The sequence below is a fragment of the Geotrypetes seraphini genome, chromosome 9 (assembly GCF_902459505.1).
Source record: "Geotrypetes seraphini chromosome 9, aGeoSer1.1, whole genome shotgun sequence".
NCBI lineage: Eukaryota > Metazoa > Chordata > Amphibia > Gymnophiona > Dermophiidae > Geotrypetes > Geotrypetes seraphini.
Window position 1 is genome coordinate 83728261 of NC_047092.1, and position 25245 is coordinate 83753505.

Below are 25245 nucleotides of genomic sequence, written 5' to 3' on the forward strand. Positions count from 1 at the left end.
CTCTTACCACAACCTCTGGCAACTCGTTCCAAAGCTTAACTATTTGAGTGAAAAATGTTTCCTCATGTTGGTTTTAAAAGTATTTCCCTATAACTTCATTGAGCATCTCCTAGTCTTTGTAATTTTTTTTTTTAATTCTTTATTCATTTTCAAATTTACAATAAGTGTAACAATATATCCAAACAAATTAACAATAAATATAATACTTAATAATCATCAATGGTACAAATAATATGCTCTTATCTCCCACCCTTCCCACCCTTTCTTATCATATAATCAATAACTTATACAATATGTAACAATAAATTTACCCTCCCCTCCCCCCCTCAAAATCAAACTTGTAAATTTAAGGGAAAAAAAAATAAATAAAATGTCATCTAATCGGTACAATACTTTGTAAATGGTTCACACACATCCTAAAATTTCCTGAAAAAAACACGCTGTATTGCAATAAATCTTTCCATTTTATAAACATGACATAAGGAATTCCACCAGAAATTATAATTTAATTTCCTCCAATTTTTCCAATTATACATAATTTGTTGAATGGCAACCCCAGTCATTATAAGTAATAATTTGTTATTTGTAGAAATCTGACTTTTTGCTCTCATTGCCATACCAAATAGCACAGTATCATATGATAATGCCACTGGGTTGACTATTCCTCCTTTAATATAAAAAAATTGTTCAATCTATATAATTAAAACCCCTTACTACCTTTTAATTAAATATCTAGCTTTTTATATAAAATCTTCATGAATTCAATTCAGTTAAGAATATATACTTTGAATTGCATTATATTAATAAGATCCATCTAAATACGAAAACTGCATTAGAATGTTCTTTACATCCCCTCTTAAAAGTGTTAAATTGACTTTAAAACTATTAGTGCATTACAATAATACAATGTATCAACATCAATTATGCTATAAGTTCACTTTAATTAATTTAAACAATAACTTTATTAAGGCATGTTTACCACCAAAGTAATAATTAACCAGCTCATGAAAACCATTGAGTTAATTTAAACTCCATCAGAACTATATAATTATTTAAATATTAATGATTTAAAATAAAATAAATAAGGATTTTCTTTTTAATATTATGACATCAGAAAATGTAATAATTTTCAAATCTTATTTAAGATAATATCAATATAATATTTCATTTTATTTTAAGAATTACTATTGTAACATTACACTTTCTATAATAAATCTATTTCTGTTAACCTCTATCACTTTCCTAAAAATAAAATCGAATATACTTAACGTGACTCATCATTTTGGCCTTAATATTTTCATCAATATCATTTTAATTTGCTGCTATATGAATTATGATAGAAAAGGCCTACAATTTTAAAACTGAAATTAAACCCTCAGCAAAGTATTCTTGTCCCTTGGTTTGTCTGTATAATAGCTCTCTCTGAGGCACCGAATCTGGCAGCATCTATATTTTCAGGAGCGGCTGGTGCCAACAACAATCCGTCCATATTGTAAATCCAAACACTCCAACATCCTTAAACTTCACCTCCTTGGGCTCAGACATTTCTTCCGATTCTGTCATAAAAGCCATATTTGATTGTGCTGCCATTTGAACATTGTCAGCTTCCTGCGCCATTGTTTATCCCCTTAAACAAAAAGCGCTGATACTATCCGATGCCAGCTGTTTTTGGCCAGGTTAAGGATGAGCAGCGGGTAGTGGAGGATCCGTAGGGTATTGCTTCAGCACGTAGTTTCTCAGATCTAGGCTCCAGAGCTGTGACAAATGGCTGCTCCCTTTAGCATTATTAGACACTGGAAACCGGAAGCGTTGAAGTTATTTGACACCAGGAAGTCTGCTGAACAATTTGCAGTCCAAAAATTTTTCATAATGCCACAGGAGCTACCGAAGTGCATAATCTTCCTGCACCCTAGTGCTCAAGGCGAAACTACCGCACCAAAAACCATAGGGATGAGGTAAGCTGCTATTTACCTCTATAAGGGGAATTCAATCCACAGAGCAGCAGCAGCTCACCTACAACTCAACCTTTGTCCAATCACAAAGTTTCACAGCATTCACCCTCCAGGGATTAGTCTCAGGAATCTCCCTGGCTGTTACCAAAGGAAATTCCCTCAAGGCCTCACTCGATGCTCCGCCCTCCCTCCTATGACATCAGGTAAATATGAATTTATGAATATTCATCATCTCATTTGTTTTCAGTTCTGTATTAGAATCCTTTTCAGTTTTAATTTGAAACTTTCTAATTGTTCTATTACAGTTAATGAGTCATTTGTAGCAGTCATCTTAATGTCCATTAAAGTATATGAAAAAAAAATTAATTTCCTTTTATTCCTCTTTTCCCCTAGCCAAACTTTTTATATTCAATTAACTAATAACTTTCTTTAATTATCCCTTAGTCAACTTTTCATATCATGAAGTAAATTAAATTCTAATTCATAGATGTTTCTTGTGGTGAAAGGAAATCCTTACGTTTTTCTGGATCGCTAAACTGATGGTATTTTCCTTTGTATGTAATTTTCATTAGCACAGGATAATATAAACCATATTGAGCTCCTATTTCTTTCAAAGGTTGTCTAAGTTGTAAAAAATTTTTCCTAACCTGAACAGTCTCTTTTGCAAAGTCTGGGAGAAAGATCAATTTGGAATCTTTGTATGTTATATTTTTAATCTCTTTTGCAGCTTTTAAAATATCCAGTACTTGATGGAATCTAAAAAGTCTTAATATTATAGTTCTAGATTTTTCTTGATGTTGAGGATTTTTCTTTCCAGTTCTATGTGCTCTTTCTATTTCTAAATTACCTTTTATTTTTATTGGAAGAATTTTTGGTATTAGATCCTCCAAAAAAGAGATCATATTCTTCCCCTCAGCTTCCTCCTTTATTCCAATAATTCTAATGTTCTGATTTCTAGATCTGTTTTCCATATCTATTACTTTCTTATTCAATTCCATCAACATATTATGATCTTCTTTGTAAGTTAGTTGTATGTGCTCAATTTTCCCAACTTTGTCTTCCAATTTTGTCCATTCTATTATTTAAATATCAAACTTACTGTTCATGAAATTCACTTCTTTTTTAATTTCCATTAGGTTTAAGTTAATATTTCTTAATTCTTCCATTACCTCAATAATGTCCAGAGCGTCCATAGGTAATGGAACTCCACTGGCAGTTTGTGAATCTTCCTTTAATCTCTTAGCCTTCCCAGTTGATTTAGCAGGAGTTTCTTGTAGTTTTAATTTTGTTGATGCCATTCTTTCAAATTCTTTCAGCTTTTAAAATGAATCTGAAGAATATTTATTACTTTAAAATTAATAAAGTATGCCCATAGGAGGGAGTTCAGCAGTTAGCCTGCCATCTGCTAAGCCTCCAAGATCCGGAATTTTGTTCAAACCTTTCTTAAAACCAGCTACGCTAACTGCTCTTACCACAACCTCTGGCAACGCATTCCAGAGCTTAACTCTTCTCTGAGTGAAAAATGTTTCCTCATGTTGGTTTTAAAAGTATTTCCCTATAACTTCATTGAGTGTCTCCTAGTCTTTGTAATTTTTGACAGAGTAAAAAATTGATCCACTTGTACCCGTTCTACACCACTCAGGAATTTGTAGATTTCAATCATTTCAACTGTCTCTTTTCTAAGCTGAAGAGCCCTAAGCTCTTTAGTTTTTCCTCATATAAGAGGAGTTCCATTGCCTTTATCATCTTGGTGACTAAGATTTGGGTTATTCTTCCCAATTTGCATCACTTTGCATTTGCACATTAAATTTCATTTGTCATTTGGATACTCACTTTCCTAAGGTCTGCCTGCAATTTTTCACAATCTGCATGTGTTTTAACAATTTTGAACTGTTTAGTGTCATCTGCAAATATAATCACCTCAGTCATCATTCCAATTTCCAGATCATTTATAAATAAGTTAAATATCACTGGTCCCAGTACAGATCCCTATAGCAGTAGAGTAGTCCAAAAAATTAATTATCACATTTTGTTTGTCCACAAAGATAATATTTATCTCCCATCATTTACTATGTTATGAATATTTTACTTAAAGCAAACAAAGTTTAAGAATTGCCCCACCTCGCTGTTTTATTAATCTACCACTAAGTTTAACAGTATATTGTAATTCTTATGCACTCAAAAAATAATCAGTGGTCTATGAAATAAGAGCCATCTTTTCATGCAGAAGGAAACTTCTTTCGTTGGATGGCCACTAGTCGAAGAACAAATTGCTTTTGTTCTTCATCTTTTGTCAAAGTATCATTGTATTTTTCAATGAGGCTTATCCCTCATTTTGCTGCATCATTAACAACAATCAGTTTGGATGCCCGATTCCAAAGTTCCTTGAAAACTGGATTGTCAGTCCACTCTGTGGGATGTTTCTTCAGGAATATTTTCATTTTTCTTGATCTTTCTTCAATCAAGAGATCAAAAAATGACTGTTTTCTCTGTGTTACAAGACTTTCATAGGTCACAGGTTCCATTTTTTCTATACACATGAGACATTGTGGAATGTCTTGCAATGGTGAAAGTTAAGTTTTGCACCATTGTTAGATTTGTTTCTGGTGTGAATTCTATCATCAAAAAAGACAAGTGCTGCTAAGTGCTCGGACAGAAACCATAGATATCTGGAAATGGCTGTGAGCAACTTATTTGAAACAGTTTTATTCAGATATCTATTAAAAGTAGACAGCAGTTCAACGTCATTTAAGGAGCCCTAATTCCCACTGACACCTCATTCCACTGTTGAATGTACACAGGACTGACAAACAAAGCTGAATTGTCATGCTGTCATCTGAAACAGTTGACAGCTGAGAGACAGACTGACTTCCCATGGAACCAGTTTTCAGGTACAGATCACAAACTAGATGACACCATACAAACTAATAAGAACATAAGAATAGCTTTGCTGGGTCAGACCAATGGTCCATCAAGCCCATTAGACTGTTCTCACGGTGGCCAATCCAGGTCTCTAGTACCTGACCAAAACCCAAGGAGTAGCAACATTCCATGCTACTGATCCAGGGCAAGCAGTGGCTTCCCTCATGTCTTTCTCAATAACAGACCATAGACTTTTCCTCCAGGAAATTGTCCAAACCTTTCTTAAAACCAGCTATACTATCTGTTCTTACCACAACCTCTGGCAATGCGTTCTAGAGCTTAACTATTCTCTGAGTGAAAAAATATTTCCTCCTATTGGTTTTGAAAGTATTTCCCTAGTCTTTGTAGTTTTTGATGGAGTGAAAAATAGATCCACTTGTATCCGTTTTACTCCACTCAGGATTTTGTAGACTTCAATCATATCTCCCCTAAGCTGTCTCTTTTCCAAGCTGAAGAGCCCTAACCTTTTTAGTCTTTCCTCATAGGAGAGAAGTTCCATCCCCTTTATCGTTTTGGTCGCTCTTCTTTGAACCTTTTCTAGTACCTCTATATCTTTCTTGAGATAAGGAGACCAGAATTGAACACAAGCAAACACAACACACAAGCAAACAGTGCATGCTGGGATGACTTCTAAATATTGTCTAATCAAGCTGAAATTTGACACATGAGTTGAGGTTGAACTAGAACCAGTGAAGGTAACTCAAGATGAAAAGTACACCCTAAGCACAAATAAAAAGGCCAAAAACAGAAAACTATTGCTGCTAGGGGATTCCATCATCAGAGGAATTAACCTTGGAACACAGGTCAAGGAGCCCAATATAGTGAAATGTCTTCCAGGATCCTCAGCCACTAGGAGTACCAGGCAAATACTAACTATAATTAGGGAAGAAACTAAGAATTCTAACCTGGGAACAAATGACCTGGACAACTCCCTACCTTTAGCATAGAAAGCCTTTCAGTAGCTGGTAGAGGGCCTAAAACCTTTTCTAAAGACTATAGCTTTTTCAGAAGTCCTGCCTACTTATGGAAAAGGAAAGGAAAGAGTGCAAAATACAGAAAACTTCAATAGGTGGCTCAAAGCCAGGTGTCATCAAAAAGACTGTAGGTACATAGGAAATTGAACATGAACGCTGTATTTAGGACTACCTTTTATTCTAGTCCCATACTTTTAGTTCCAACTAATACCCTTCCCAATTTGTTTTTTCCTTACATGTTCTGTACTATATTTTATTGTAGTTCCTGACCCCTCTATCCCAATGGTGAAGTAAGTATAACATACATCTGATTTTATTTGTCTATGATTGTTAACTCCCATTTTTTAAATTGTATATCACTTAGAAAACTGATAAGCGTTTATATAAAATTTTAATAAAATTTGAAACTTGAGGATGGGATAATACATAGGCAGTGGAATGCTTTTTTGTTTGGGGGCCCCAAAGTCTCCACCCAGATCCCACCCAAGCTCACCCCTGACCCCCCACCCCCACAATAATGATAGTATTAATTGTAATACCATTTTTTCCATCCATTTTTCATATATAGACACAATATAATCTTATTAACAGCAAATAATGGTTAACCACAAAATTAAACTACACAAAGCACACTGTACGCTTCTCAAAATTCATTCCTACCAGAACACCTGGTCTTGGTCACAAATGCAGAACACAGATAATAACACCTATGCAAACACAGGACCACAAACTAAAAGTACTAGTATACACAAACAAACCCTTAAGATGCCACACTCTACATTCATTATAACACCAGAGAAATAAAAATAAATTAATTTCCTCCTGAACAGTGCAAAATATAGACAACAGATATAAATTCTCAAAACTGACACATTTCAATCAGTAAATTGAAAATAAAATCATATTCCCTACTTTTGGTGATCTAATCATATTTTCTCAATCTCTGGCTGCACTTCCTTCTGTGTTCTTGTATTTCCAGGGCCTTCTTATACATTTGCTGTTTTTCTCTCCTTCACTTTCTGCCCTACATTCATCTTTGATCCAAACAGAACGGGGATTTTAAATTACTGTCCACTTGAGGAGGGCAATACTTTCAAATTAGAACAAAACACAAAAGACCCCCCTCTCATCAATACTGGGCAAGTTTTTCAAATAATATCATCAAATAACATTTAAAGGCTTTTAAATATTTAAATGTGCTCATAAGCTCTTGTACCGCTGCTGTGGCACCTTGCTGAAGAGCTTATGAGAACATTTAAATATTTTAAAGCCTTTAAATGTTATATGATGATATTATTTGAGAAACTTGCCCAGTATTGATGAGAGGGGGGGGGGTCTTTTGTGTTTTGTTCTACATTCATCTTTGGCATTAACTTAACATTCAACTTTCTTACATTTGTCTGCTTTCTTCTCAAAATCTACTTTCCCATGTCTTTCCTTCCCTTCCCATCTATCCATGTGCACCATCTTCTTTTTCTTTCTTCTCCCCTATTCCCATCTATCCCATAAGAAGCATTTCTTCTCTCTCTCTTCCCTGCCCATTGCTGTGAACCATCTCCTCCCTCTCTCTTCCCTTCCCCTCCATCCCTGTGTACTATCTCCTCCCTCTCTCTCCTGTGGTCTGACATCTCTGTTTTCCCCCTTATCCCTCATATGGTCTGGTATCTCTCTCCTCTCCAAAGGTCTGGCATTTCTTTCTCCTTCTCTCCCTCTTCCCATGGTCTATCATCTCTCTCCTTGCCTCTGCTTCCCGCAGTCTGGTATCTCTTTCTCCTCTCCTTCCTTTTTCTGGTCTGGCATCTGTCTTTCACCTTCCAATAGTCTGACAACGCTCTCCTTCAATCACCTTTCTCCAGAATATGACATCTCTCCCTTCCTTGATTCATCTCTCTTCCATCCCACTGTAACATTTCTCCCTTCCTGCTCCCATCACTATCATGTCCAATTCTCCCTCTTTCTTCTTTTCCCCATGCATACCATCTCTCTTTCCCTCCCACTCCATGCACCTATGTACAACAATTTTCTTTTTCTCTTCCCTGCCCCACTGGCAGCATCTCTCTTTCCCTCCATTCCCAGCACCGCATCCATGCAGCATCTGTCCTTTCCAATCCCCCAACCTCTGCAGCATCTGTAATTCCCAACCCACTCCCAGCCTGTGCAACATCGGTCTTTTCCATCCTCCTCCCCGCCCGAACAACATCTGTTCTTCCCTGCCTTTCTACCCACCCCAGCCCATGCAGCATCTGTCCTTCTCAACCCCCTCCAGCCCATGTGACATCTGTTCATCCCTGCCTTCCCACCCACCCCCAGTCCGTGCAGCATCGGTCCTTCATGCCTTCCCAACCCCCTACCCCCAGTCCTTGGCATGTAGCGTATGTTCTTCTTTCCTTCCTCCCTCCCCCCTCAGAAGGACCCTGCGGCATGACTTCTTCAGCTCCTGCCCCCCCCCCGGGTCGCTGTTATTTTAAATCTTCCGGCAGCCACGGTGCATCATCCATGAGATGAGCCTTCTGCTGTCAGCCTACCATGGAACCCTTCATTCAGCATAAGTCTGCCTATGTGGGAACAGGAATGTGAGCTTGAATGAAGACTTCTGGGACAGGCGGACGCCAGAGGGCTCTGAGACCTTTGGAGCCTATCCAGAATTTTATCTCCCCCCTCCCCGCTGGGGAGGATCCAGTACTATTTTATCCTTTTTTATCCAACACTACACTCTTTGAGCCACAGGCACTGTGAGTGAAGTAAATATGCTGCCTTCAGTGGTCCCGAATGCTTTCCCTTTGCTACAACTTCCAGTCCCTATGGTAGGAAGGGAAAGCTTCTGGGACCACTGAAGGCAGCATGTTTACTTCACTCATGTTGCCTGTGGCCCGAAGAGTTCAGTGCTGGAAATAAAAAGGGTGAAACAGCGCTGGATTCTGCTGAGGGGAGGGAGAGGGTACTACAAAGATGATGTACTGTGGAGATGATGAGGAAAGGGTAAGAAGATGCCAGAACTTCTATTGGAAGAAAGAAGGTAAGGGAAAAGGAAGGGGAGGACAGCAAGGCCAGATAACAGGAGGGGGAAGTGAAGGAGAGAGAGAGATATGCTAGACAGTGAGGAGAGGAGAAAGACCGAAGAGGGGAAGGGAAGAAGAGAAATGGACAACAGAAAGGGGAAGGGGGAAGGAGAGAGAAATGCCAGGGAAGGAGGAGAGAGAGAGGTACCAGACCACAGTAGAGGAGAGCACAGAAAGAAAGGAGGGGAGATATACTAGACCATGGGAAAAGGGTAAGGGAAGGAGAGATATGCCAGACCACAGTAGGAGGGAAGAGAAGAAGGTGAGAGAGACTGTGGGAAAGAGAAGAGAGTGATACCAGATCAGGGGAAGGAGAGAGATGTCAGACCATGAGAAGCGGAATGGAAGAAAGGAGAGATGCTAGAGAAGGGAAGAAGGAGAGAGAGATGCCAGACCACAATAGGGGCGAGGAAGGAAGGGAAGGAGGGGATAGAGATGCCAAACTGTGGGAAGGAGAGAAGATAGATGCCAGACCAGGAAGGGAGGAGATAGTGCACATGGATGGAGAAGAGGGGAAGACATGGAAAAATAGATTGAGAAGGAAGCAAAAATATGGAAGCAAGTTGAATGTTAAAGCTTAATGCCAAAGATGAATGTAGTATGTTATGATATCAGAGCACTACCCAAAAAATGTGCCTAAATAAAGCTTAAATCATGCTATACATATGTAAAGATCAGCTCAGAGACATGGAGAGGCTTTTTCAGAAGGTAACACCCCCCCCTATTTTGCAACCTCACCACCCAATCATTGCTGAGTCTTTCATACTTTAAAGCATTAAATAGTGCCAAATTTGTACCAAATTCATACCAAATAAATATTAGAAAATAAAAAAATTGCTTAACTTAAAGCAGAAAGTGAAGGAGAGAAAAACAGCAAATAGATAAGAAGCTCCTGGAAACAGAGTTAAAAGAATAGACAGAAGGAAGTGCAGGGAGACTGGGAAAAGATGATTACAAAAATAAAATCACCAGACAAAGGTAGGAAAAATGATTTTATTTTCAATTCAGTGACTGAAATATGTCAGTTTTTGAAAATTTACATCTGTTGTTTATATTTTGTACTATTTAGGAAGAAATGCATTTGTGTCTATTTCTCTGGTGCTGTACTGCATACAGAGTCTGGCATCTTATGGCTTTGTGCATATTAGGACTTTTAGTTTGTGGTCCTATATTTACATGGGGTTTATCTGTGTTCTGCATTGTGTGACCAAGGTCAGGTAGGAATAAATGTTGAGAAGTGCTATTGGCATCATGACCCCAAGTAGATAGGCAGACTAGAAATGTTTAAAATAAGTAGGAAGATATTTGTCGGCTCTCCAACCCTTCTGGACTTAAAATAGGCCTCACTTAAAAATTAGCGAAGACCACTGTGCTAGGAGATGGAAAGAAAGGAATGGGGTGATATAGCTTGACAAGAGTGGAGAGAGGGATGGGGGATTCTGGAAGTGGTGAACCATGTGGAAGAGTTTAAAATGGGGATGACAAGAAGATGAGTCAGAGAACAGTGAGTACAGTGGTAGAATGGGGAGTAGATAGAAGGAAATTGGAGGCTGGGAATGGAGTGAGATGGGAAACGGGAGAGCTAGAGACTGAGAGGAGATGGAAAATTGTTAGGTAGCTGTAAATTTTTTTAAAAAAACAGTTAGAAAGAGGCAAAGATTTGAGTGGGCAGAGGAGGAAAACTGAAAGGAATAATCCAATATGTTGGAGACAAGCATAGTGAGAGAATGGAGCAAGAGAGAAGAGGAGAAAAAATAGACAGCAGAAGAGAATTAGTAGAAGATAGACAAAAAGCATAAAGATAAACTGGGACCAAGATGATGGAAAAACACAATGTTCAGACAACAGGATAGCAAAGTGTTTTAATTTTGAAATTATTAACTGGAATATTTTAGCTTTGGGATATGTACATCACACATTTTATTGTATTAAGTGGCCCTGACAACTGAAGACTTTCTCCTCTGGTCCGGCAACCAGAAATCTCCAAACTTTGTAGCTAGTGGCATTATACTCAAGATGCCACTGTTTTCGTGCATGCATGAAAGTCAAGCCAGGGTGGGGAAGGGAGGCAGCAGCAGTTCTGAAATACTGCTGCCAGCTGCAGAACTTGGACCTGAGGAGGGAGAGGAGGGATCCCTACCAGCTATAGCTATAGCAAGGGAGATGTTCATTTTGAGGGGGCCTAAGCTCAAAGTAGGAGGCCCAGCCTCATTTCATGGTTATGCCACTAGTTGTGTTCAGTACAAAATGAAGTACTTGCTGAGTTTAATTTTTTGGTGTTTCCAGTTCAGTTTTGGTATTCATATTTCTAATTTGTGATTTATAGTTCTATATTTGGTAAAGGCCTTTGTGTGTTTTGTTTGTGAAGACATCATTTAAAGTGGTGCCTTAATTAAATCAGGCTGGACAAAGGCGTGCTGACAATCCCGCAATGACATTTGTGCGCAGGACAAATGTGCGCTGCCATTTCCTGAGCTTTGAGGGCTTTCCATTTGTGCTGTGAGTAGGGGTGTAGGTTTGTAGGGTCATGAAATGGTTAACTGTTGTTTGAAATACTGCTCTGGCCTACATAGCTGGAAACTGTGTACAATCTGCTGACATCATCTGTCTGAAATGTACGTCCCTGCCTTACCACATTGTAAACTAAATAGATAAGAGTTTGAGCCATGATGTACCCTGACCTCCTAAACATGTAACATTTAGAACTGCAAGGCTTAGATAAGCAGATAAATGAACTAGCTCCCTATAGGACTATAAGTCATACCCCTGAACCTATCGCAAGTGCTGGCTTAGGATCAATAATAATTGTAGAAAAGTTATAGAAGTAGCAAATGAGAAGTTATAGTTTTTACATATATTAGTTTGCATATGTTTAGTGAAAAGGGCATAAAAGTCTGTGCATTTACTGTTTCTGACACTCTTGTAAGCAGGCTGCTCACTGCACAAGAGTCCGGCATGCTGTAAATAAAACTCTTGTACTTTCTTCACGCCTCTGACTTTGTGTGTCCAAGTGACCTTTCAGGTGGGGACCCCCCCAGTAAACTTACAAGTGCTCCACTCCCGTGGGGGTAGGTGGGGGCAACCCCCCCTTCCCCAGTACATTGTGTCACAAACCCGATCCCAGTGTCGGCCTTGTGCCAGTGGAAAACCTCAGAAACCTCCCGGTGAAATTAGTCAGGGCTGATCACTATGTACCTGCAAGCCAGGAACAAGATCAGGAAGCGCAGGCTGTGTTTGAGCATGATTTAGCCCATAGACCTGTGAAAATAGGTCCTACCCCTTTAAATCCTCCATCTTGGAAAGGGCTGGCCAAACAGGGTAGAAGACAGCCTCATCAGAAGAAAGCCCTTCTCCCGAGTAGGGCTGGGCATGGCACAGCAGCTTTGGAACATTTAGAAAGCTGGCTGTCTCGGAGAGAGGAGTCCAGGGAAGGTCCCATGTGGAAGGAACCTCCACCAGCCCAGGAAACCACAGATGTGGAAATGATAAACCCAGAAGCAGAGGAACAAACACAGGAGAACCAGGTATTGGAAGACATGGAATGGAGTGTTCTGCCAGAACCTGCTTTACCAGAAGCCATGGAAGTGAGCTGATCTGACTTTGTGTTTGACTTGCAAGGTTGTTCAGATTTTTGATTTTTTTTTTTTATGTGCTGGCTGGCTTGCTGCGGGGACAATGCTTAAGGACAGTTAAGCAATCTTGGTAATGCACTTTTGAATACCGTGAAAACCCTGAAGGTTGGGGCCGGTTTGCCAGACATCCAGGTAGTGTGTTTTATGGGTTATATTTTTTTGGGTGCTTTGCTTTGCCAAGGAGCTGAATTGGCAAATCCAGTAACCTTCCGCTCCTTAGTGCTTGGAGAGAAGGGAGAAGCCCTGCAACATTGTACAGCTCTGAGTTGTGGGTTGGACTAAATTGTACTATGTGCTGTTATTACTACTTCAAAGTAGGACTTACCTGGGACATAAGTTATACATTTGAGCATGAACCAGACCAGGCTGGTGATGACACTATTATTCTGGGTACATTATAGTTGCTGACACTTTTGGACTTTTGTTTTCCCTGCATTTTGGATGAACAATAAATAGTATTTCTTTCTTTTGATACTTACCTGAATTGTGTCATTCTGACTTTTGTACACAAAGTGAAATATCCACAACAGGGACTTCCTCCTATTTGGGGAAGCACGCCAGGGCAGTATTGTAGGCATGTGCCGGTCACTGCTAGGCCCATGGGCCAGTCACGCTACAATTGAAAACTTCTGTTTTTTTGCTCTTCGGGAGTTTTAAGTGTAGTGGGGGGGGGTCCCTCCCTCAATGGGAGCACGAATACTTGTAAGTTTAGTGGGGGCTTTCCCCCCCACACACACACACACCCTCACAGCGCAAAGGGGAAGCCCTGAAAGGCGGCGTGCATCTGTCTTGCGCGCGAATGTCACTGCGGGATTGTCAGCACGCCTTTGTCTGGTGCGCTTTTGATGGATCACCTTTAATGTTGTTTTATTTATGGTAGTAATGGTGGGTGGAGAAATTGGGACAGGTAGAAGAGGAGGCCTCCTCAATTTCTGCCATGGGCCCCAGCATGTCTAAAACTGGCCCTGCCTCAAACCATGCATCTGCATGTTTTCCCTTCATGATTATGAGATATTATTTAAGACAAGACCATGTTGTACTCATTTTATTGTTTACTCTGAAATAAAACCTGAGTATCTTATTATCATTCCATATGTGTTACAGTGTGACGGGACTGATATGACATCCAAAATTCAAGAGCTGAAGCTCCAGTGTATAGTGTTTTTAAATATCCCCAGGTAAGCTGAATATAATACATTGGAAACTGCAGATTCAGGTTTATTCTCTCTTCCAGTTCCAACACATATTGGAGATCATTTTAGAAGCATGCAAACATGTAAATAACAACATTGAGAAATGTAGATTGGTTATATGTATAAATATTGATTTCAGAAAACTGCTGTTTTAATATGTAGGTAGTTAGACAGCAAAGATTCAAAGGGGACGCATCTTGGGGCTGGTTTGAGTGGACTGAAAAATGTACATGTATTTCCCTTTTACAACAGGAATACTCATACAGTATTTGAATTATTTTCTCTATCAGGTTTCAAGTTTTCTTTATTTTTGATATACCATTTATCATACATGTATCTAAATGGTTTTCAATATATGTAGTAAAAGTTAAAAAAAAGAATAAAAACTTGGCTAAGCTAAGAAAAAGGGGAAACATTTACGCATTAAGGTACATGATACATTAGGAAAGGATGGGAAGGAAAAGGTAATAAATACATCGAGATAAAAATAAAAGAGGGAAATGGGAGAGGAAGGTACAATTAGGCTGGGGAGGTCGCTTCTAAAAAAAGCGTTTTGGTTGCCTTAAGAATTTTGAAAAGCCGTGGCCCTTTAATACAGTTCCTCATAAAATTATTTTCATTGCTACTTCATAACTGAAATTTTACTACTGTTATGAATCGTAATTTCCCTAGCAACAGCAGCAGATGAATCCAGAGACCAATGGGATAGCTCACATTTACCAGCAGGCGGAGATAGAGAAACTGATTAACAGGTGGTCCTACTGGCTGGCACTCCTCCTGTTTATCTAGTATTCTCTATCTCCCAGCAGGAAAAGGTCGCTATTCAACTAGCTCCTGAATTCTGGCTGTGGCTGAAACTTTATTTTCTCCTGTTGAGGTTTCTCTTCAGTGAGACTGCCATTCTGTTTCTCCTGTTGAGATTTCTCTTCAGTGAGACTGCCATTCTGTTTCTCCTGTTGAGGTTTCTCTTCAGCGAGTCTGCCATTCTGTTTCTCCTGTTGAGGTTTCTCTTCAGTGAGCTGGCAGTGCTATTTCTCCTGTTGAGATTTTCTCTTCAGTGAGACAGGGGTGTCCCGCTGAACGGTGCCGGCTTTAGGGGTTACACCTGGGCCCCCCAGGTCCCTGCCTCACCCTCCCTCCAGTGATAGAGGGTCTGACTGGGTCTCAATTTTTTTCTTCTTTCCCTTCTCTGTAAAAAAAAAAAAAAAAAAAGAGACCACAGTTGCTACATTATGCCATGCTTTTGCTGCAAACTGGCTTCAACCGGCCCTAACAACCAGCTGTGAGTATGTCTGGCTTTTACAGTTGTTTGAACTTCAGGTTCTGTTTGGGAGTCTTAGTACTGTGGTTTCGGTCATCGTACATTTAAGGCATGGATATTTTATTGTGGCTAAGTTTTATGACTAGAAATCCTTGGAGGGAGCCGGGACTTCCCGCCCTTTGCATGCACGCGCTTGGTTTCCTTGTTGGTTACAGCGCGGCAGTAGCGGTGCGATTTCTTGCTCGCACTTGTTCTCATTGTTGGGTTTCAGTGCAGCAGTAGTCCTATTTATTCTGAGGCTCTCTTTCATCGGTGTTTGTCACGGCCATGTGCAGCTGATTGTGCAGGTGCCGGTTTATAGCAGCATGAGATGGGACATGTTTTTTCCGGCACTGTGGGCCGTTCTTCTGGTTATTCCCTGAGTCTGATTTTATTTCTATGCAAGCCGCGGCAGGGTAAATTTTGCGGGGCTTGAATCCAACTATGTTTCTAGGAGCGTTGATGCAGCGGCTACATGTCAGTGAGAATCCGGCATGCGCTTGGGTCTCCGGCGATGGCGGGAGATCTGCAGCATTCCGGTAGTTTGTTTCCAGCTGACTTTGGTCAGGGTATGCCGGGGCTTCTCTCCTTTCCGGTTCAGACAAGTTGTATGTGTGTGTGTCACCAGCTTTGGGACAAGCTTGGGCAGCTTTATATGTCTATGTCTGTGTTCCTGCTGTACTCCCTTGAAGGAAGCTGCTTGTTTAATCGGACTCTGGGGTTAGCACTCAAGGGGTTTACCAGAGAGACTCTGCCCTGTGCTAGGTCACCCAGTCTCGGTTTGTCTCCGGACTGGGGCGATATACGGCAACTCACAGCATGGTGAGATCATCAGTAAGATAGTGCCCTGGTGAGATCATCAGTAAGATAGTCCCCTGTATTTCACACAGGTATCTCATTGTCTCTCTTTGGGGTCCCTGCAGATTGAGCCTTTGTCTGTTGGTAACTGTCCTTATTTGGGCCTCTGTGCTGAGCTGCATGTGTCTAGTAGTGGCACAGGATATATATGCCTAAAGGTAGTACAAACAGTTTCCAAGTTCGGGCTGTCTCTATGGGCATAATGACACTGCGCATCTTCCTGCGGCCAGGACTCTCTTTCTCTATTTCTGAGGGGGCCTGGACTTCAGATTTCCATGCTTATCACGCTGGTTTCTCCTGTCACCGTTTTCTCATGGCATATGCTAGACGGGCCCCCTGACCAGACAGGAAGGGCTGTACAGCTCCTTTTAACCAGGAGCCAGTTACCTATTCTATCAAACCCGCAGAGGATCACGCGCTATGTGGCTGTTAGCCTCATCCCTGAAGCTCCCATTAGCGATGTGAGCTTTGTCCGATACCTGTAAGGATGCTGTTGTTTTCCACAGGGCGGTAGATGCAGCATCTTGATGAGTGTAGTATGTATTCACTTTAAAGGACATACGTATTTCGCTCATGTTGCATGGGGTTAGTACTGTTTTCATGGTTCCAGTATATTCCTCTTTACATTGTGAAACTTGAATTTTCCTAGGAGAATCTTCTTGCAGATCCTACAGTCTCATCCTGCCATTCCCTGACCTTCTGCACTTCATTCTGAGGGGATCTTGACTTCTTTCAATGACTCTTCAGGTTTTCTCATGAGGGAGAAGACGCTATAATGTCAGGTCAGGGGGCTGTGAAGATTTTTCAGGATGCTTGCATCTTTGCATCCTCCTCAGGTTTCCAGTTCGTTCTTGGAGTCTCTATGTTTTGTGTTTCCCTTTTCAGTGCTACTGGTCCTCAGGACAGTTCTTGTAGTTCTTCGGGAACTAAGGGACGTTGTTCCATTTACTGCATGGTGCCTGAGATGGGGGCATTGGGCAGGCTGGATCCCATTCTTCTGAATTAGTTTCTCGGGGTTACACATTTCTGCAGATAACATAGTAGTATATTTACATTTTCTCTATGGACTCTGAATCGGCACTTGGTTTGCCTGCCTCCCTTGGAGCAGCGCTTTTGGTTTTGGCACATGCCAAAGCCTACCCAAAGCTTCATGAACGTTTTAGGTGATGTGGGCGGTGGTACCGTTTTGGCGCTACCAGGCGATTCCTCTAATTTCTTCTTGACTGCCTGCTTGATTCGGACGACTTCCAGTCGGGCCATTTGACTGACACGAAAAGGGTGGTATCTTTTCCTCAGTTCTTTACACGTGCATCTTCGAATTTGCACAGCGTTCTTTTCTCCTGTACTATTTATAGGTATATCGGGGTAATGTTTTTATTCATATAGGAGAGACATATGTTTCTTTCCGGAGACTTGGGCGTGAGGTCTCGGTCTCAGATTGGTATTCTTCTTCGCTTACCATGACCAAGAGTATGGGATTCTGTACAGTTTCTGTGATCCATATTGCTGACTCCACTGGGAACTTCGGCTTGCTTTCCCCTTCTTACGCTACAGCAGTCGCTTTTGTTCCGGTGGTTCCTGGTATCTCAGGGCTCTAATTATTTGGTATGCTCCTCCTGCATCGCTCTTTATGATTTGGTGGCTCAGCGCGATTTCTCTTTTCAAGGCATGCCTCGGTCTTTGCTGGACTAGCTCATGACCACCGACTATCCCAGGCTGTCGGGTTGGGGAGCTCGGTGGCTTCCATCCTCAGCTTCAGGTGTCTGGTCTTCAGAGGTGACTCAGTACTTGTTCATTCTTCTACTCTTGAGCAGGGTCAGGCTACCTTTCGGGAGCTTCAGATCATTCTTCTGGATTGCCGCTGAGGGTCCTTTTGGTCAGTATTATGATGGGGGTATTTCTCTACAGCTTGGGCAGTAGGTGTTGTACTCAGTTGGCAGGTGAAGTTGGTCTGCTTCAATGGGTGGACTCTCATCTTCGTCTTCTGTTGGCAGATCCTTTTATGGATCAGGATAAGAGTTTGGATAGACTTTCTCTCCGCGGAATCTGAGCATGACCCATTTCTTATATGTTACAGTGTACAGCGCTGTGTACGCTCTGAAAAGTGTGCATGTTAGTAATAGTGTAATCTTCTGCATCCTGGATTTTGAGATTTGTGGCTCAGGCGTTTTAGCTCTTTTTATGGACGTGAGATCTCCTTGACCTAGACCTCATGGCCTCGTCTCTCAATTCTAAGCTTCCTAGCTTCTTCGGCGGGCCCAGGAAGTGAGAGTTAGAGGGGGTAGTTGCATGGCTCCTATCTCGCCTCTGCCTTCTTTTTTTTCAGTGTTTTCCGCTGGCTGATGATGGCTTGGATTTGCCATTTCGAGCTCGCTTTCCAGGCACAGTATTTGTAGAATCTCTGGATTGGCGGCGCCATCCTTACTATGCGGATTTGATGAGTCTTTCAACAGCCGGACTAAGAAGTTTCCTGGTATCTCCGGCTTTGCTCGCCTAGGGTCCGATCAACATGGATATTTGTACTACTTTAGTATTACCACCTAGTTTTTTGAAAAGTCTTGGTTGACGTGTAAGGGTTATGCGAAGCAGGTTGTTTCTTCTCTTATCCAGGTGCTACGGACGTCTTCTCCTGTGGCTTCTGCTTCCTTTTGGAGGTTTTTGGGTGCTTCTTAATGTTTGAAACACTCCAGAGTTCCTTTTTGGCACAAGTGTATTGCAGAGGGCTTAGCTTTCAATTCCCTTCAGCTTCTAGTGCCATTCTTGGCTTGTTACAAGGGCTAGGTATATTGCTCTTCGCTTACTTCTCAGCTTCATGTAGTTCAGTTCCTAAACAGAGTGCGGTATATTCATGTGCCTCTTAGAAAGCCCGGTTTGGAGTACAATCTTCACATACTTCTTCTCAGTTTACCGAAGGCTTCATTTCATCCTTGTCTTTTGTGACTCTAAAGGGCTATGCCGTTGAACATGGGGTTTCTTGTGGCCATGGCTTCAGCTCTGCAGTTTTCTATGTTGCAGGCCTTGTTTAACAGGGATTCCTATTTCTGATTTCTGAAATATGGGGTATCAGTTCGGATGGTACCACTATTTCTTTCTAGGGGAGTGTCATCCTTTCTTTTATGTCATGCTCGCTTTTCCTTCCTTCTTCCTGGGAGGAGAAATTGGGAGCAGTGCGTTTATTCACTGCATTTTTTGATACGTACGTAGCGTTCTCCGCGAGCTCGGTTTCTAACGACTTTTAGTTGTTTATATCTCCTTTTTGTATTCTTCAAGGGACGCCTCAAACGTATGGCGGCGTCCGAAGCCTCCATCGCTCAATGGGTCCAGGAGGACATTCTTTATGCTTGCTTGCTGGCAGGGAAGCGGTTGGCGAAAGAACTTTATGACCATTCCGCCGGAGCGATGGCTACTTCTTGAGCTCGGCCCAGAGGTTTTTTCCTTGGAGGAGATTTGTCTCACGGCTAATTGGTCTTCCGAGAATGCTTTCTCTCCGCATTTCTGCTTGGATGTGGGGGCGCATGTGGTAGGGGCGTTTTGTGCTTCGGTTGTTGCGGAGGCGGCGTTTGCTTCCCACCCAGATTGAGGATTGCTTTGCTACATCCCATTGGTCTCTGGATTCATCTGCTGCTGTTGCTAGGGAAGGAAAAATTATGTTCTTACCTGTTAATTTTCTTTCCCTTAGACGCAGCAGATGAATCCAGAGCCCCACCCTTTCTGGATATTGTCTCTCGGTTTTTTCTTTTGCAACTTTCGCAGTTTGTTATTATGGCAGGTTGTTTTCTGTATTATTGCATTTTGAGATTTGTTATGGGAAAGAAGTTTTTTATATGTTATGCCTATTGATGGTTACGGATGCTTGGGCAAGGAGCTATACTAGATAAACAGGAGGAGTGCCAGCCAGTAGGACCACCTGTTAATCAGTTTCTCTATCTCCGCCTGCTGGTAGATGTGAGCTATCCCATTGGTCTCTGGATTCATCTGCTGCATCTAAGGGAAAGAAAATTAACAGGTAAGAACATAATTTTTCCGTAAATATCTGATATGCAGGATGTATTTTCATTGTTACAAATTGAACATAATTAAAACATAGTGATAATCACAAAAACAATATGTAATTACCGTATTTGCCGGCGTATAAGACGACTGGGCGTATAAGACGACCCCCCAACTTTTACAATTAAAATATAGAGTTTGTTATATACTCGCCATATAAGACTACCCCTTCTTCCGCACACCTTCTGCACAACAAATAAAACTTAAAAGAACATCAGAGTTATTTCATTTAATTATGCTACTGAATTAAAGGCTCTGGTAGAAACCCATTTACAAATAAGCAAAAAAACTTTATTAATTTGAAAATATTAATTGGGAAGAATACATACTTTGTAAACGGGTTTCTACCAGAGGCTCTAATGTTTATAAATTTTTATCAACACAACTAATATACTACTTTATCCTGAAGCAAAAAAAAAAAAAAAGAAATAGAATTCTTTTCCTACCTTTGTTGCCTGGTTTCTGCTTTCCTCATGTTCTCATTCAATTCCTTCCATCCACTATCTCTCTTCCTTCTGCATCTTCCATTTGCTCTGTTACTGTGCCTCTCCCTTTCTTCCCCCTTCCAAATTGGTCTGGCACCCATCTTCTTCTCTCCGCTCCCCCATAGTCTGGCATCTGTCTTCTTCCCTGCCAGCGTCTTCTCCCTACTCTCTCTTCCTCATTTCCTTTGTGTCCTTCTCCCCCCCATCTTCCCCATGTCCTTTCAGCGTCCTTCTCCCTCTCTGTCTTCCCCATGGCCTTTCAGCGTCCTTCTCCACCCCTTTGTCTTCCCCATGTGCTTTCAGCATCCTTCTCCCCCCTCTGTCTTCCACAAGTGCTTTCAGAGTCCTTCCCCCCCGCCCTTCCCATGGCCTTTCAGCGTCCTTCTCCACCCCTTTGTATTCCCCCATGTGCTTTCAGCGTCCTTCTCCCTCCTCTGTCTTCAAGTGCTTTCAGAGTCCTTCCCCCCCCCTCCTCCTGTCTTCACCATGGCCTTTCAGCGTCCTTCTCCCCCTCTCCTTCTCTACCGCCCCGGGTGCAGCACAGCCGGCCAGGTCCCTTACTTTTGTGGCACTTCCCCGACCGACCGACAACAGCCCCGGTCCGACAAACCTCCCTGCCCTTAACCGCGAATCTAAATTACCTTCTTACAGCTGCTGTAAGAAGGTAATTTAGATTCGCGGCTACAGGGCAGGGAGGATTGTCGGACCCGGGCTGTTATCGGTCGGTCGGGGAAGTGCCACAAAAGTAAGGGAACCTGGCCGGCTGTGCTGCAACCGGGGCGGGGCGGGCCGCCCCTCTCCCTTGGTAGCCACTCGAACCGCGAGGCTACTCTCCTTCTCCTTATCTGCCCTGCCTGCAGCACAGAGCCGAACGGAAGTCTTCCCGACGTCAGCGCTGACGTCGGAGGGAGGGAGGGCTTTGTTTAAGCTTTGTTTAAGCCCTCCCTCCCCTCCGACGTCAGCGCTGACGTCGGGAAGACTTCCGTTTGGCTCTGTGCTGCAAGCAGAGAAAGTAGGGAGAAGAAGAGTCGCGTACATCCAGAAGACTGAGTACATCCAGCCCCGCAGGAGCCCCGCGACCCTCGGAGGCGTCCCCATGGGATCCCCGCGACCCTAGGGGGCTTCCCCACGGGATCCCCGCGACCCTAGGGGCGTCCCCGTGCAGCTCTCTAATGTAAAGTAAGGGCATGTAAACAGTACCCGGCGTATAAGACGACCCCCGAATTTGGGGAGGATTTTAAGGTACTGAAAAGTCGTCTTATACGCCGGCAAATACGGTATATATAGTGAAATATTTATTTCTAATTACAAATAAATGTATGTGGGCATATCTGCATGTGGGCGGACCCACCTGGAGACGGATGGAGGAGCAATGTCTCAGTTCCTAATGCCAGTGTTCTTCAACCTTTTGACACCTATGGACCGGCGGAAATAAAATAATTATTTTGTGGACCGGCACCGGTCCACAGACCGGCAGTTGAAGAACACTGGGCTAAGTCGTGCCCATCTCCAAGCAATCTCCGCCCCAGATCCCACCCCTATAATAGTACTAATTGTAACACCATTTTTTCCATTCATTTTTATATATAGACACACAATATAATTGTATTAACAACACATAAAGGTTACCCATAAAGTTAAAATACACAAAGCACACTGTATGCTGTTTAACATTCATTCCTACCAGAAAACAGATAACCCCATGCAAATGCAGGACCAAAAACTAAAAGTACTAATATTTCCAAACAAACCCTAAGATGCAAGACTCTGCAAGCAGTACAACCCCAGAGGAAAAGAAACAAATGCATTTTTTCCTGAACAGCCAAATCAATCACTAAATTAAAAAAAAGCAGACAAATCAGTCACTAAATAAAAAAAATAAAAGCATTTCCCCTAATGTTGTTGTCTCTCTCCCTCCATGTAACTTGCCTTCTGGCCTGCCCCCCGGTGTTATCTTTGGGCAGGTCCATTGTGCGATCAATGCAGGGTCTTCGGGCCGGCTCCCTGAGTGCTGCATTGCACAAAGCTGTGGGCAGTGGCTCCTCATGCGCGTCCTGCGCCTCATCTGGAAGCCTTCCCTCTGACATTGTGACGCCAGAGAGAAGGCTTCCGGTTCAGGCTTAGGCCATGCGTAGGAGCCTTTTCTCATGGCTCTGTACACTGCAGCACTCAGGGAGCCAGCCCGAAGATGCCACATTGATCGCACCGTGGACTGGCAGCTGAAGAACGCTGTCATGGGCCCGATAGATGTGCCAGCCCTGTGGACCAGCAGAAAATTTCTGCGGACCGGAGGTTGAAGAACACTGCCTAAGACCTTCGAAAATATGTGTTTTCCAATGGTCTTAGGCGACCCCTGTGAAAGGGTCGTTCGACCCCCAGGAGGTCGTGACTCACAGATTGACAACCGTTGCTGTAAAGGATAATTGAATTTCAAAGGAAATAATATTTACAAAGTAAAGGCGTCTTTAAAGAGGAATGTTTTAAGTTTGGATTTGAATGTATCTAAAGAGTTTTCTAAATGAAGATCAGTGGGGAGAGCATTCCACAGTGTGGGAGCTGTGACAGAGAAAATGGATTTGCGTGTGGTGTCGTAAAAGAGTTCTCTTATTGGAGGAATAGTGAGCAGGTTTTGATTACTAGATCGTTCTGCAAGATGCATATGGAATTAAAAGTTTATCAGTGAAGGCTGGTTGATGCTTGTTTTTTGTTTTGAAAGCAAGAAATAATATTTTATAGGTAGAACGGTGAGTGATGGGCAACCAATGAGCTTTGCAAAGAAGGGGAGTAACATGATCGTATTGTTTTGCATGGAAGAGAAGTTTGACAGCAATGTTTTGTATCAGTTGGAGGTGATGGGTTTCTTTCTGGGTTATTCCTTGGTAGAGGGCATTACAATAGTCTAGGGTCGAGATGACAAGTGAGTGAATCAGTATGTTGATTGAAGGGGGGTCGAGAAGAGAGCTCAGTTTTGATAAATATGCTTTTTTTGGCTGGAACTTTTTTATTTTTTTTTTATTTTTTTTTTATTTTATATTTATCAAATTTTACATTTTATAAATCAAGTATCCACTTGTACAGAAAGTTGAAGAAAAGCAGAAAAATAATACTCATAGGTAAAATACATAATAATCAACTAAATAAAATAAATGTTTAGCTTAAATTCAGCTCAAGTCCTCAAAATTAGATCCAAGATGGATGAGGCGGACATATTAACAGATGCTGACGAAAATCAAATCAAATATTAGGAAAACAAAGTCCCTTAGCTGAGGAAGGATATCATTTATTCAATTGGACCTCTCTTGATTTCCCTTCATCCAGTCGAGTTCCTGCCAGAAAAGCTGTCAACTGGAATGGCTCAAAGAATACATATTTCTTCATATGGTACTGTATTACACATTTGCAAGGGTGTCGTAGGAAAAAGGTCCCTCCAAGAGATATAACACCTGGCTTCATCAAAAGAAAGGCTGGAACTTAAAATAAGGGATGAAGGGAGTTTTTACACTTAATCCCTTATTTATTATTTTTGACTTTAAAGAAAAAGAGATTAGGTTATTATCTTGCTAATATCTTTTCTAGTAGATAGGTATATTATTCTGAACAATAGGGTATTCTCTCCATTCTCATGAGCCATGCAGAAGGAATCCATTCCAGGTTTACAACTCCTCTTCCTTCCATCTGCCACCCCCTTCAGTTTGTACCAAAGCAAATCTGTTCTGCTCTGAAAGTCTAACACACATATTAAACAACTGAAACATCGAAATAACCATACCAATCAGAAACATTTATAAAGCACAAACATTTCTCCCAAATGTTATAGCAATAGATTACTCTACATACCCTTAAGGTCTGACTGACCTCAAAATCTCAGTTTTGAGACACTAGGCAGGCAGAGTAAATACTGACAGCGTGGAGTTCCAGAATGACATACCTGTTTACTAGAAAAAAATATTAGCAAAGTAAGAACCTAAATCTCTTTTTCTAGTTCATTAGGTGTATCATTCTGGATGGTAGGGATGTACAACAGCAGTCCTAGAAATGTAGGGTGGGACCTCTGTGCCTACTCGTAGCAAATTGGGCTCCAGCTGATACTCCTTATGCTTCATGGTACCGAAAGAGGCTCAGAAGATTGGAGGCCCATCGTGGATCTCAAATCTGTCAATACCTTCCTGCAAATCCCGCACTTTTGCATGGAAACCATGCATTCAATCATTGCGGTGGCGACTCCAGTAGAGTTTTTAGCTTTGCTGGATTTGACAGAGGCTTATCTGCATATTTCCATCTTCCATGAACACCGGAAGTACCTGAGATTTCATGTCTTCCAGCAGCATTTCCAGTTTACGGCCCTACCTTCAGGGTGATTACGGCACTCTACACCATCACCAAAGTAATGGTAGAAGTGGAGGGTTGGAATTAGGATTCCTATGGAAAGGCAAACATTCATGGCCAACAGCTAGGAGCTGTAATGATAGGAATAGATTTGTCGGGTGCTCAACCGGAAAAGCATGAGAAATATGAAGTAGGTCCATATAAGGTGCTCCGGTTATCAAGGTTTCTATGGCTTGGCAGTCTGTAGCGTGCCTTAAGTTGGGGGAAGCATCTGGGCCTGCTACTATTTTTAAGTTAAGAGTGTCAATAATTTTTAGTGGCAGCATTCTAACAGTAATGCTTATTATATAGCTATAACTGTACTCCTACTGTATAAAATAGTACAGTCTCAAAAATAACAAAAAAGTATTGATCAATATAAAAATTACTTCCAAAAATTACTTACCAAATCTAGTAAAACTTACGATTGATGCTATTGGTCCTACTCCCAAGCA

General features: G+C 41.7%; 1 protein-coding gene across 1 annotated transcript in view; it reads left to right on the forward strand.

Annotated features, from left to right (window-relative positions):
• DGKI (diacylglycerol kinase iota) overlaps nucleotides 1-25245 on the forward strand; it is a 1086779-nt gene that overhangs the window by 698832 nt on the left and 362702 nt on the right. The window contains exon 19 of the mRNA XM_033957757.1: nucleotides 13644-13717. Within this exon, the coding sequence (XP_033813648.1) occupies nucleotides 13644-13717 (74 nt within the window). The remainder of the gene's footprint in view (nucleotides 1-13643; nucleotides 13718-25245) is intronic.